This window comes from Helianthus annuus, chromosome 1 (genome assembly GCF_002127325.2).
Source record: "Helianthus annuus cultivar XRQ/B chromosome 1, HanXRQr2.0-SUNRISE, whole genome shotgun sequence".
Lineage (NCBI taxonomy): Eukaryota > Viridiplantae > Streptophyta > Magnoliopsida > Asterales > Asteraceae > Helianthus > Helianthus annuus.
In genome coordinates this window covers 1,923,573-1,938,129 of record NC_035433.2, presented here as the reverse complement: position 1 = coordinate 1,938,129, position 14,557 = coordinate 1,923,573, and the positions used below count along the sequence as shown (strand labels likewise).

The following is a 14,557-nucleotide window of genomic DNA, read 5'->3' as shown; positions in this document are numbered from 1 at the left end:
GCTTACGTATCGTGCCCCTGACCTTAATGCAACCCCATATGTTCACGATGTATCTTAAATGTGTTTAATAATAATCACGTTTGTGTTTGTGTATCTTAAATGTGTTTAATAATAACCACGTTTGTGTTTGTTCAATATACGCGTTACATCACGTTAAAAACCGAATGTCACCGACACGACCCAATCGGATTCAATACGCACTTGTACGACCCGAAATGACAATATACATCATAATACTGCAATTAATGAAAAAATACGTCATGTTCATGTACGGTAGGCGGCTGATACACATAACACTTCTCACAGGAGTACTTGTGATTTCAAACCTAAATGATACGAGATAACGGAATAAGACATCACACGTAACCGATTTGATCCGGAACTTGCCGTATAGTCCATATATATTAAAAAATGATGTATAAAGGAAAAAAGGGCAAATTTAGACTATTTATTGATCCGTTTGTTAATTAAATACAATTTTAAAAAATTTAAAAAAACCCCAAAACGCCCCGCTATGCTCATAACGTGGCGTTTTGGTCCCAAAGCGCCGCGCTATGGCCATAGCGGGGCGCTTTGGACCCTCGTTATACACTGAAGCGGGGCATCTCCCCCCCCCCCACTTCACCCAAACAACCAAACACACACACTAGGTGCGATTCACACACACTTGAGCTACGAGAGCTCGCTGCGTTGCCTCCACGTCCCCTCCCACCGTCCCCACCGCACGAGGATTAGTACATTAGTTTGTTTGTTTAGTGTTTTGTTATGTATTATGTACTCAGTTGTACCTTTTTGTTGTGTATTGTATGTACAAACTGATATATATATATATATATATATATATATATATATTGCAGTTAATCTTCTATTTACATCACGTTTAATTCTTATGGCTTTCTGTATATTTTATTTAACGTGTTCGTTTTATTTAACGCTCGTTGAACTTATGTTATACACCTTCTATAAAAATAATGACGTAACGACGTAATTATAACGGCAAATTTAATAAAATAAAATAAACAACGTTTTAATTCGAAAAAGGCAACATTCAATCATTCAAAAACAAATAACGTGTTCGTTTTATTTAACGCTCATTGAACTTATGTTATACACCTTCTATAAAAATAATGACGTAACGACGTAATTATAACGGCAAATTTAATAAAATAAAATAAACAACGTTTTAATTTCAAAAAAGGTAACATTCAATCATTCAAAAACAAATAACGTGTTCGTTTTATTTAACGCTCGTTGAACTTATGTTATACACCTTCTATAAAAATAATGACGTAACGACGTAATTATAACGGCAAATTTAATAAAATAAAATAAACAACGTTTTAATTCAAAAAAGGCAACATTCAATCATTCAAAAACAAATAACGTGTTCGTTTTATTTAACGCTCGTTGAACTTATGTTATACAACTTCTATAAAAATAATGACGTAACGACGTAATTATAACGGCAAATTTAATAAAATAAAATAAACAACGTTTTAATTCAAAAAAGGCAACATTCAATCATTCAAAAACAAATTCCCATTCACAACGGCAAATCTCACATAAAATTTTTTTACTACAAAAATCTCTAACATACTAATTCAACCAAAAATCCCTACCAAACTAACCCACATCAACCCAAATAAACCCCAACCAAGCCAGTTGTCTTTTTTGCACATCCAAAGCGTCTCGCTATGGCCAAAGCGGGGCGCTTTGGCTTGGTCAACAGACAAGGACTGACAGAAGTCAGTCCTTGTCTGTTGACCAAAGCCAAAGCGCCCCGCTTTGGCCATAGCGGGGCGCTTTGGATGTGCAAAAAGACAAACAGCGTGTGCGAATAGACCCAGCCATTATTTTTTCTGTTATGTCTTCTAAGTCTATAACGGATTGAACACGTTGAATTACTTTTAAAGAGAATGTAATAGAGAATGAGAAAATGTGTTGGGCGAGTTCAACTTAGGCCACACGGGGTGGCATCGTTATGGGCCGTGATACAATAGTATCACTCGTGGAACACCGCCCCGCCTAATTCCATCATTAGTGATGGAGTATAACGAGTTATATGTATAATGCGTTGAAAAATTTTGGTGATGAATGTGTATCTTGTACATTGTGCATTAATACTTGTACATTGGAATCCCATCACTAGTGATACCACCCCCCTACATTTCATCACTAGTGATAGAATATTGGGTGATGACATGACATGATTTGATTGGATAGTGGGAGTGATAGAAACTATCACTAGTGAACCACCCCTCCTTCCCTTAATAATCAAACTAGTACTTATTATTGGTTGATTATAATTCATACCGACAATTTGACCAATAACACTTCAATCTTTTACTTTCTTTACCAAGAACAATCCCAATTTGCATAATCATCATAGGTTTGGTTACACATGATTTACTTTTGGTTTCCACTCAGTTTCGCTTATATGGATGTTTATAATAAGTTTAAACGTACATTACTTATGAGCGAAATTGAGTGAAAATCAAGTGTAAATTTATGATACTGGTATAAGTGGAAACAAAAATGAAATTTAAGAGTATCACTTATTAAATTGTCATTGTATATCATTATGGTACTATAGGTTATAGTTTGAATTATTAAAATTATTTTAAGTTACCAATATTTTCATCATGTAAATTTGTATGAAAAGATACTCGTTGTTACAATTGAACATAATTTAATTCAGTATCCAATTATAAATGTTGTACACGTATACGGTATATCAATCATTGGTGAGAAGAACAAAAAACTTAAAGAAGGGAATAGGAAGGAAGATGGAAAATGCATGGATGTTTACTAACAACTTAAATCATTTGTTAATAAAAAAAGTAAATCATTTATTAATAAAAAAAGTAAACCAAAAGTCTTCGCCTCCAGTTTGTTGTTGGAAGGAAGACAGCTTTTATTCATTGTTTTCACACCAAAATTACATTTTTATTGATTAAAACCTAATAAATAAATAAATAATTAAATGAATATATAAATAAATAAATAGGGGTGTTAAATAGGTGACATTTATGTGTTGGACACATTACCCCGAATTGAACATAACGTAGTTACATCATCCGTAATGGTTAATGACTCATAAGACACATTTTCCACCACATCAGCATCATAACGACCATTTAAAAAATATGTAATAGTTAACGCCTCTTAACGCCCTTTTAATCATTATTTTCCATTTTATTTTCTTTGCATTTGGCATTATACTAGAAATGTTTCTTGGAGACGTTATCAAACCCTTTTACGACCCTATATTACCCATGCCTTAGAAAACAATCCAAACATATATAAGGTAGTTATGCTTAAAACTATCCTTATTTAATTTGCCCTAATGATTGGAACTTTCACTAATATAAATAATTTTCAAATAAAAAAACATTTCTCTTTAATCTTTCAAATTAAAAAAAAAAAAAAAACCCTAATTACAGCATAAAACATATATTTCTGTATAAAAATAAACAGATCAATTCTCGAGCAATCAGATTAACTCAAACACAGCCAATTTAGTAAAACTCACCCAAACCTATGTAAACTAAACCCAAACAAGTAAAATTTCTTACTAGATTCATGCACTGTTCTCCTACACTCTCCACCCCCTCAATTAATTAAACAAACATAGAAAGAGTAGTTCGTAAGAAAAAGCGTAGGAGGTGGAGGCCCGCGTACAGCCCGTATACCCCACACGCTCCTAGGCCCCACCAACTCATTCACCCATTGTTTTCTTTTTCTCCCCCTTTCCCAAACATTTCAATGAAGCGCGTATCTTATTATATAAACCCATCATTATTACAATTTTTAATTATTTCACATAGGCCCCACTTCTCCATTTCATCCAGCCTATATATATACATCATACATCACAACCTTTTTTACACATCAACACCACAAAAACAGTTATTTCTTCCAACAAATCTTACAACAAATCTTCCAACAAAAACAATTATTTCTTACAACAAAAAAAATGCAGATCATGAAAAAAACAGGATCGAGATCGGATGTGAGCCGTAGAGCTTGGCGGTTACTTCGGTTAGCGTTGTTATGGGTTAGAAAGGGTGGAGTATTTGTGCTCAAGAAAAGGCTTATGCTTGACTTGTCACACTATGTCAAGAGTCTTGGTCAGTCCAAAAAGGGGAATGGTGCATTGCAATATGGTGACCGGCAGCTATCGTTTGACGCGACGCCTATGATTCATGTTAGGATGCACCGACCGAATTCTATGAGGTTTAGGTTGCCTCACATTCCTTGTATTAATCCGCACGTTGAGTGTTCTGATCATTTGTTTGATTTTGATGATGAGAGTGAGGGGTACTCGTGTTGTGAAGCGAGAAAGAGTTTCTTGATTGGGAATGGCGAAGAATACGATGAAGAAGATGATGACGACGAATATGATCAGATTACGAGTGAGGAACAAACAATGGGGATTGATCTTAGGGCTGAAGAGTTTATAGCTAACTTCTATGAGCAGCTTAAGCTTCAAAGGCAACATACCACTAGAAGAAGACGCGACTAGGCAACTAGTCGAGATGCCATTTTGGGCCTCGAAGTTTTGGCAATTGTCTTTCTTTGCGATCGCTTGATATATATATTTTTTTTATTTTGTTAGGGACGGTCTGTTAGTAATACTCATTTGTTTGATAGTGGTCGGGATTGTTGTGTATAGGTATGCTACGTGTCAGGTTTAATAAAAAGAATCTTTTATCATTTGTGATATTACATTGAGCATGCCCTACTTATTACTTTACTTCAAGTTTTATCTAGAACGTAAGAACGTGTGAATTTTAGTCGCAAATCACAAAGATTTTTTATACAACTTGCAATAGATTGTTTTGACCAAATAGTGACGAATTATACGATGGATATTTGGATTAATACCGACTATTTTTGTAACAAATTCTGCAACTTTTTAGGCTAACTAGCGACGCTTTCCCGTCGATAATAATTTATATATATTTTTTAAAAAAGAAAATCGTTTTTGTGTCAGCCACATATTCAAATCCCATAAGACCATAATTACAAGTAAAACCAAAAATCTATATATACTCGCAAAACTGATAAATTGTACAAGTTATCTAAATATTATACAATAAAATATCTAAATTATATAATTTATAGTGTTAAAGCCACCAACGTTTAACAATGTGGCATTTCTTGTAATTTGTAAAGCAATCAGATTTTCTCATTCATTTTGCTGGGCTGTTTCTTATTTTCTTCAATTTATTTGTTTATAGCTCTTTTCTTTGTTCTTTTATGAGTTCTACCTATAATTAAGTTCTGTCGAAGGTCGTCCTATGTTTCTGGAGGCCCAAAGCAAACTACAGAGGTGGGGCCCTTTGAATTGGTATAAGGAAAACATTGGTTTTGCTTTCTTCCTTCTAACTCTCAATCGCAAGCACAATATCAAAATTCAAAGATTCAAAGTATCAATTAGGGATTTAAGGGAAAACAGTGATTAAGTAAATCGCAGTATATAGATATTACTATAAAAAAAATATCCGTTAACCAACTTGGATTATCCTTGCGACACCGCTAATTTCCCCTAATTTGCCTCAAATTTCCCCCAATCAGTGACACCATTGAGCGGAACGGGCATGTGCGACGTTACAGTTAGTGAGTATGACAATGACGATCTAAATTAAATATAAATTGCATATTGTTTGGAGTTGGAATTGGGCCTTTTTGATTTTAAAATTAGTTTGTGTTGGACTTTGCAATAAATATAATTTGTGTTATGTTTATTTGGGCCTAATAGAGTAATACACATATGATACATAAAGATTTTTAAAAATTTGGTGGCCTCTATTTTTATGGAGACCTTAGGCCGTTGCCTAAATTTGAAAGCCTCTAGGTACGACCCTGGGTCTGTTATACCCATTACAAGAAAAATGATTGTTATTGACCCATTATAACATATTAAAGCCAAATATAAGTTAGTACAACCTAAATATGACTCATTGAGCCCCATTTTAACAATTTCCAACAAAATATTACTCATTATTAGGCAATATATATGGATTACGGATCCTGTAAAAAGTGGCAAGTGTATGAGAAGTGTAAGAAATAATATGGTGATAACATGTGTCTTTAATTAAAATTAGAGATTAAGGGTAATAGGGTAATTTCAATAATAATCATTTTAATTAACAAAATTTTCCATAATTGTTTTGAGAGATTTTAGGAAACTATATATTTGGTTTCTATTATTCGAAATCTGGTATCAAATATTGTTTAATCCATAAATTTCGTATCAACCTTTTTTGTTAATTCGCATGTATAAAACACCATACGAATTCCAAAAAAACACCACATCTTGAATCTTATACAGTCATAGTGTTTTAACATCTATAATGATTTTGATTATTTTGAAAGTATAAACACCATTCAGATTCTAAAAACACGACGACTTGAATCGTAATACAGTCATGGTGTTTTAACATCTGTAATGATTGCATTGCACATTATGTGTGGTGTTTTACACCTACAATTCCAGTAGATCTTCTTCGTATGGTGTTTTAAACTTGCATTCATGGTGTTTTACACTTGCATTCCAGTATGTGTTCATCGTATGTTCTTCTTATGGTGTTTTATACCTGCATTCATGGTGTTTTACAGTAGCATTCCAGTAGTTGTTCTTCGTATGGTGTTTTACACCTGCATTCCAGTGTATGTTCTCCGTATGGTGTTTTACACCTGCATTCCAGTAGTTGTTCTTCGTATGGTGTTTTACACCTGCATTCCAGTATATGTTCTTCGTATGGTGTTTTAACCTGCATTCCAGTAGGCTTCATAGCATGTTATACGTAATTTTATTTCTCTATATAAATATAGCAATATGGTACCCATATTAAAGATAAAAAAACTCGTTATTATGGTGTAATTTTTTTATTGAAAACGTTACGTATAAAAAGTTATTGACGTTCAAAAAAGATGGGTGAAACTTGCATGTGCATTAAAGTTGATCACAGTTTTTTTATTTAAACAATACAATATAAGAAGACACTATTACCCCTAATCTAGCCCAATTAGTCAAAAAGAAAAATGTAATTTATATTTTAAGCTCTTTTTTATCTCAACCATTAACTATAAGATCTAAGGGTGATAGGGTGCTCCTCTCTTGGTGAGAGGTAAACTCTCATCGGAGCCAATCAAATTCGTCCATGTCAACACCCCTCTCCAACTCTCCTCTTGCCCTTAATCACAAGATTTGGTTTCACCCAATCCATTTTTTCAAGGAAAAATGTATGATTGGTTGGAAAATAGTGGGGCCCACTATACACCCTTCTCTCTTCTCTTCCCTCCTCTCCCCTACAAGCAGTGAACACTCCCCGCACCCTAGCTTGCCGCGCGGTGAGGGAAGTGCCGGCGGTGGTGTTGCCGCGCGGTGAAAGCCCACCCTGCATCCACCCCGTTCACCCTAAGGGCTTAAAACACTTCTTACACTTCTCACAAAACCACCCCTTTTTACACTAACCCCACCCAATACATATGACTATGACATGTTATAACAAATCGTATAAACAAGCACACAAAAGCTATTTTTCTTGTAGCATAAAAGGCCAATCAAGAACATTCGTACAAGCACAAAAACACACAGAGATAGGGACCATTATAATGAGTTCTTCCACTCAATTTTTAGGGAAGTACTAAAAGTTAGATAAGTTCTTCGTCGAACAATCTTATGGCTGTGGATTTGAACACGAAAGAAAGGAAATAACGAATGAACATGTTTATTGTTTGTCGGCGATTCTAGGCAGCTGTGTTCAGCAATGGCAGTAAGAGAAAGGGAATACATGAACACGTATGATGAATATAAAGTACCATTAGTCAATTACGATACAATAAATATATAATTTTAGTTTTTAAATATATTCACTTGTGAATATAATAAGTATTTTCAAAGTTCAAAAAGAGCATCACAATTGTTATGTTTTGTCAACGGGAGAATTGCATGGCCATGAAAATGTTTCGTCTTAAATATCACCAACGTAGTTGTGAATTAAAGCATAACTTCACAGTCAAGCGTACATATATAGGATCAATCCATGATGGATGACCTCCTGCATGGCTGACCCTATGTGTGTGCCGGGTGAGAGACCGCACAAGGCCCTCAAGGTTTTTTTTTTTTTTTTTTTGGATATATAATATATATAGATTTATTTTAAAACCCAATGACTTTTTAAAAATTTAAAACTCAATAAGCCTTTAAAACAAATGACCTTATCTAGACCCAATAGTCTCTAACAAGAAAATTAACACGTCCAGATAATTTATCCCATTTAATTATATAAACCCAATTAACCCACTTAAAAAATTAAACCCAATTAGCAATTAAATCTTAATCCCATTAAGGCTTTGGCCTAGTGGTAGAGGGAAAACCCTCTAGGTGTTTAAGACCATGTGTAGTGAGTCATTATGATAATGCTCATCCCTTGGGCATGATCTTACATGGCGCACAAAGAACCCAAACCCGAAAAAAATAACCGAACCAGAAAAACCAGGTTTTTAAAACCCGAACCCGAACCAAGCGCCGGCTGACCATTCCGGCGATCCAACCATCAGCACTTTAACATCCTTTACAATATCAACCTCATCTTTAACAAATGGTGGGAGTTAACACACATACTTGCATTAAAATTATACGTAGTTATTTAAATAAACGAGTAAACTTGTTAAAGCAACAGTGGATGGAAATCTGAGGTTGATGAAACCGGGCCTGATTCGATTCCAGTAAACATGGTTTCCCAAATCGCGGCATGTTCAATGCTATTGTATGCAACCTCATCAGTCCTAGCAGCTTCATTGGATGTCCGTATTAGTTCCAGTTCTATGGCTACTTGTTTCATTTTCGGCCTCTTTCTCCCGTCAAATTCAAGCATCCGCTTGCAAGCTCAGCAAATCTCTTCACTTGATCTTTTCCACCCTCTATCATTACCCGATGATCAACGATTTCAAACAACCTATTCTCCTCCATCGCCGACAAAAAATATGTAGACAAACTACACATTCCACCATCACTAAATGCTGTTATTGGTTTTTGTCCAGTTAATAGCTCGACAAGAACCACTCCAAAGCTGTAGACGTCACACTTTTCCGTCAACTGGCTTGATTGAAAGTACTCTGGGTCTAAGTATCCGATGTTAATGCTGTCGCCTGATGACATCTGTTGCTGCAATAGTAAACCGCCGTTTCGTAAGAAGATTTCCTTGAGCATGTCTTTTTTCCTCCTCTTCATCACTTTATACACCCACCATGCAACAAGGAGACAATGTTGGAGGCGTTATTAAACCCCTTCACACCTCATTAATTTCCATTACGCGTGACCTTAGAAAACAATCGTTACGCTTAACCTTCACACCTCATTAATGTCCATTACGCGTGACCTTAGAAAACAATCCAAATGTATATAAGACAGTTACGCTTAAAATTGTATAACCTAATTCCCATTTCTCTTATCTTTCAAATTTTGACAGGAAAATTACCTAATTATAAGTTATAACATAACATATATATTACCTATCTATAATTTATCAACTTTTCTCCCCCTCAGTTTTACAAATTTGCCATAAATTCTTTTCCGTTTCTAACCCCTAAATTTTTCTACTTTCAACTTTGATCCTCTATATTTTTCCCATTGCAACGTACAGGTTCTAAGTCGACTTAATTATACTTTTATATGTTTTACGTTTTAGTTTAACTTTGCAAGTTAACACACCTCAACTAGAATGTGTGGTTCAGTGTTTTTACGTCTACTTTTTGTTCAATTTAACAGCTCCGTCGCAAACCGCAGGTCCTAAATACTAGTTTCTTTATAAAAATAAACAAATCAATTCTCAAACCCGTTAGATCAACTCAAACAAAACCAGTTTAACTAAACGTGTTCACATATTTAACCTAAAACTCACCGAAACCACTAAATTTCTTATTAGATTCATGCCCTCTTCTCCTACACTCTCCTAAGTTCACCCCCTCAATTAAACAACAACATAGAAAGAGTAGTTCGTAAGAAAAAGCTTAGGAGGTGGAGGCCCGCGTACAGCCCGTATGCCCCACAACCATTGTTTTCTTTTTCTCCCCCCCTCCCAAACAACGCGTATCTTATTATATAACCCAACATTATTACATTTTCCAATTATTTCACATAGGCCCCACTTCTCTTTTTCATCTATATATACACATCACAACCTTTTTTTTATCACACATCAACACCACAAAAATCAGTTATTTCTTCCAACAAATCTTCCAACAAAAACAGTTATTTCTTACAACAAAAAAAATGCAGATCATGAAAAAAACAGGATCGAGATCGGATGTGAGCCGTAGAGCGTGGCGGTTACTTCGGTTAGCGTTGTTATGGGTTAGAAAGGGTGGAGTATTTGTGCTCAAGAAAAGGCTTATGCTTGACTTGTCACACTATGTCAAGAGTCTTGGACAGTCTAAAAAAGGGAATGGTGCATTGCAATATGGTGACCGGCAGCTATCGTTTGACGCGACGCCTATGATTCATGTTAGGATGCACCGACCGAATTCTATGAGGTTTAGGTTGCCTCACATTCCTTGTATTAATCCGCACGTTGAGTGTTCTGATCATTTGTTTGATTTTGATGATGAGAGCGAGGGGTACTCGTGTTGTGAAGCGAGAAAGAGTTTCTTGATTGGGAATGGTGAAGAATACGATGAAGAAGATGATGACGACGAATATGATCAGATTACGAGTGAGGAACAAACAATAGGGATTGATCTTAGGGCTGAAGAGTTTATAGCTAACTTCTATGAGCAGCTTAAGCTTCAAAGGCAACATACCACTAGAAGAAGACGCGACTAGGTGGCTAGTCGCGATGCCATTTTGGGCCTCGAAGTTTTGGCAATTGTCTTTCTTTGCGATCGCTTGATATATATATATATATATATATTTTTATTTTGTTAGGAACGGTCTGTTAGTAATACTCATTTGTTTGATAGTGATCGTGATTGTTGTGTATAGGTATGCTACGTGTTAGGTTTAATAAAAAGAATCTTTTATTTTTTGTGATGTTACATTGAGTGTGTCCTACTTATTACTTTGCTTCAAGTTTTATCTCTAGAAAGTAAGTGAACGTCGTGAATTTTAGTCGCAAATCACAAAGATTTTTTAAACTTGCAACAGATTGTTTTGACCAAATAGTGACGAGTTATACGATGGATATTTGGATTAATACCGACTATTTTTGTAACGGATTTTGCAACGTTTGGGCTAACTAGCGACGCTTTCCCGTCGATAATAATTTATATATTTTTTTAAAAAGAAAATCGTTTTTGTGTCATCCACATATTCAAATCCCATAAGACCATAATTACAAGTAAAACCAAAAATCTATATATACTCGCAAAACTGACCATTCCAGCGATCCAACCATCAGCACTTCAACATCCTTTACAATATCAACCTCATCTTTAACAAATGGTGGGAGTTAACATTCATAACTCGCACATACTTACATTAAAATCATAAGTAGTTATTTAAATAAACGAGTAAACTTGTTAAAGCAACAGTGGATGGAAATCTGAGGCTGATGAAGTGGTAACCGGGCCCGATTCGATTCCAGTAGACATGGTTTCCCAAATCGCGGCATGTTCAACGCTATTGTATTCAACCTCATCTGTTGTAGCAGCTTCATCGGATGTCCGTATTAGTTCCAGTTCTATGGCTACTTGTTTCATTTTCGGCCTCTTTCTCCCATCCAAATTCAAACATCCACTCGCAAGCTCAGCAAATCTCTTCACTTGATCTTTTCCACTCTCTATCATTACCCGATGATCAACGATTTCAAACAACCTATTCTCCTCCATCGCCGACAAAAAATATGTAGCCAAACTACACGTTTCGCCATCACTAAATGCTGTTATTGGTTTTTGTCCAGTTAATAGCTCGACAAGAACCACTCCAAAGCTATACACGTCACTCTTTTCTGTCAACTGGCTTGATTGGAAGTACTCTGGGTCTAAGTATCCGAACGTGCCATGTACTTTTGTGGTGAGATGAGTTTGATCATCAACAATCGTTCTTGACGTCCCGAAATCCGCAACTTTTGCTCTATATTTTTCATCCAAAAGTATATTTTTAGACTTGATATCTCGATGATATATCGGCATCCCAGCCGAAGAATGAAGGTATGAAAGCGCTGAGCGCACCACCAATTTCGGTAGCGATCCTTAACCGAATTTCCCACGTTAGAGGGACATATTCCTTTCGATCATGTATATAATCATAAAGTGTTCCATTTGCTACGATATTTCCATCGGTCAACATTCCTTTGTGAACAGTTCCCTGGCCTCCTTGACCCAATATTCGGTTCTCATTGAAGTGATCGGTGGCCTTCTCGAGTTCATTCGAGGTGAAGAGTTTAGTTTTTTCGATGTTACTGTTGTCGCCTGATGACATCTGTTGCTGCAATAGTAAACCGCCGTTTTGTTTGAAGAAGATATCCTTGAGCATGTCTTTCTTCCTCCTCTTCATCACTTTATACACCCACCATGCAACAAGTAGTAACAACAAAACTCCCAAACCACTGAAACAACCTATATTGTCAGTTTGTCACAACAGATTATCAGTTACATATATATGGCTACAGCCTAGGGGTGTCTGTTGTTAAGTTGGTCATCATCATCATACTCAGTATATCCCACCAATAGCAAAGCTAAGGTAGGGTCTGAGGAGGGTAAGATGTAGACAGCCTTACCTCTACCCCGTAGGAATACAGAGGCTGCTTCCAGTTGTTGAAAATAATTTAATCAAACAATTAATTTATTAATTACCGAGTTATCAGCCAAACCAGTTTGTTCCAACTTGAGCAAACTGATTAAAGAAAGGTAGAAGGAGACTGTCCCGTTGTCGGACGAATTTAAAGAACAAGTAAATTAAAACCAACCTGGCGAGTGAGAACGAAGATCCTTGAACGAAAGCCTTGAACTGCACGGAAAAACTCCTGTCCTTAAAGGATTTTACGCGCTCGTATTGTTGTGAGCTGCAGCGTAAACTCCCAGGATTTAATGCAGAACTGATCTGGTATTCCAACAGCAATGGAAACCAGAAAACGCAGAAGCTGGAACGAAAACACGAACACCCAGATGGAGGAGAGTAGGCTGCGAAATTGTGAGTATGTGAATGGGTAACAGGAAGCCTTTATTTATAGTTGTGGGTTATACCAGAGAATGAGAAAAACGGGGAGAGATATACCAATCCCATACGAATTCGTTTTTCTGGATGCATATCCACACGAATTCGGTTACTGTATAGTTATCCCATACGAATTCGAATCAGTATGGGATAACCCCCACTGTTTCGAATTAATCTCTATCTCTCTATCTCATTCAATCCACAAATCTGACCCACCTGACCAGACCTTAGCTAAAAATAAAAGCTCCTCATGCAAAGTGCGCCTCAAACGCGCCCATTCGCGCCTCAAACGCGACCATTCGCGAGCTCGCGGCTCGGCTCGGCGCGCGTGTGGGCTTCATCCACTACTCAACCCATTTAACACTTTGGAGGCCCATAAGGGGTAATCCCTTATAAACCACTCAAACTTCAATCACTCCACCAATGTAGGATGGAGGAAACATACCAACTTGTATGTTCCTCTTTAATATTATCTACAACAATCCCCCACCAAGTTGGAATGTTTCCGTTCACTTAGACTAATGATGTCACTAGGTGTCACGAAGATTAAACCCAGTTTATGTTGATAAACAAGAAGAGACAGATTAGATGGTGTCCTATGGAATTAAACCATTAACCTGATAGCCCCCTTCGGTTTACCCCCACACATCACCAGTTGACTTTGCGTTCTCACTGAGCGCGAATATGGCCGTGCGCTATAAATCCTTTTCATGACCCTTTAGAAGATAAACCACTAATCTTCACTCGAGGCGGCACCACCCCTAGATCATATAGGCAAAGTTTTACATCATCCACGTTGCTTGGATGCCTCCAAAACTTTGTTAAGAGCATAAGCTCACCCTTGTTCTCGGCAACGACGTACTATCATATCTCACATGGATCTATCAAATTTGATAGTACCTTCTATCGTTAAGTGACTTCGTTGTTACCCTTTAAACTTGAGAAATAGGAGCACTAAGTTCAAGTTGGGTTTCCATCACTAACGATTCTATTGTGGTTTTAGACCCATGTCTCTCGCGGTATTCACAACCAAATCTCTCGTCAGAGGTTTAGTAAATGGATCTGCCAAGTTCTTACTTGTCTTGACATAGACAACCTTGATGGTACCACTTTCAAGCAGTTGTCTCACATAATTGTGCCGAAGACCTATGTGTCTTGATCCCCCATTATACACTGCGTTGTACACTTTAGATAGTGTGGCCTCACTATCACAATACATGGGAATACACGGCATTGGAACATCCCACAGACGGATGTCAGTAAGTAGATCTCTAATCCACTCTACTTCCTTACCAGCCGCAGCTAGCGCTATGAGCTCAGCTTCCATAGTCGAGTGGGCAATACACGTCTGTTTCTTGCTCGCCCAAGAAACTGCTCCTCCTGCTAGAGTGA

The 14,557-nt window shown here is 36.6% G+C and overlaps 2 protein-coding genes across 2 annotated transcripts; both read left to right on the top strand.

Moving 5' to 3' along the window:
- Positions 1 to 3,976: 3,976 nt before the first annotated feature.
- On the top strand, positions 3,977 to 4,525 carry LOC110941426. The gene has a single exon (XM_022183062.1). The coding sequence runs from the start codon at positions 3,977 to 3,979 to the stop codon at positions 4,523 to 4,525; it is 549 nt and encodes a 182-aa protein (XP_022038754.1).
- Positions 4,526 to 10,285: 5,760 nt separating this feature from the next.
- On the top strand, positions 10,286 to 10,834 carry LOC110941416. Its single transcript, XM_022183053.1, has one exon. The coding sequence runs from the start codon at positions 10,286 to 10,288 to the stop codon at positions 10,832 to 10,834; it is 549 nt and encodes a 182-aa protein (XP_022038745.1).
- The last annotated feature ends 3,723 nt before the right edge of the window (positions 10,835 to 14,557 follow it).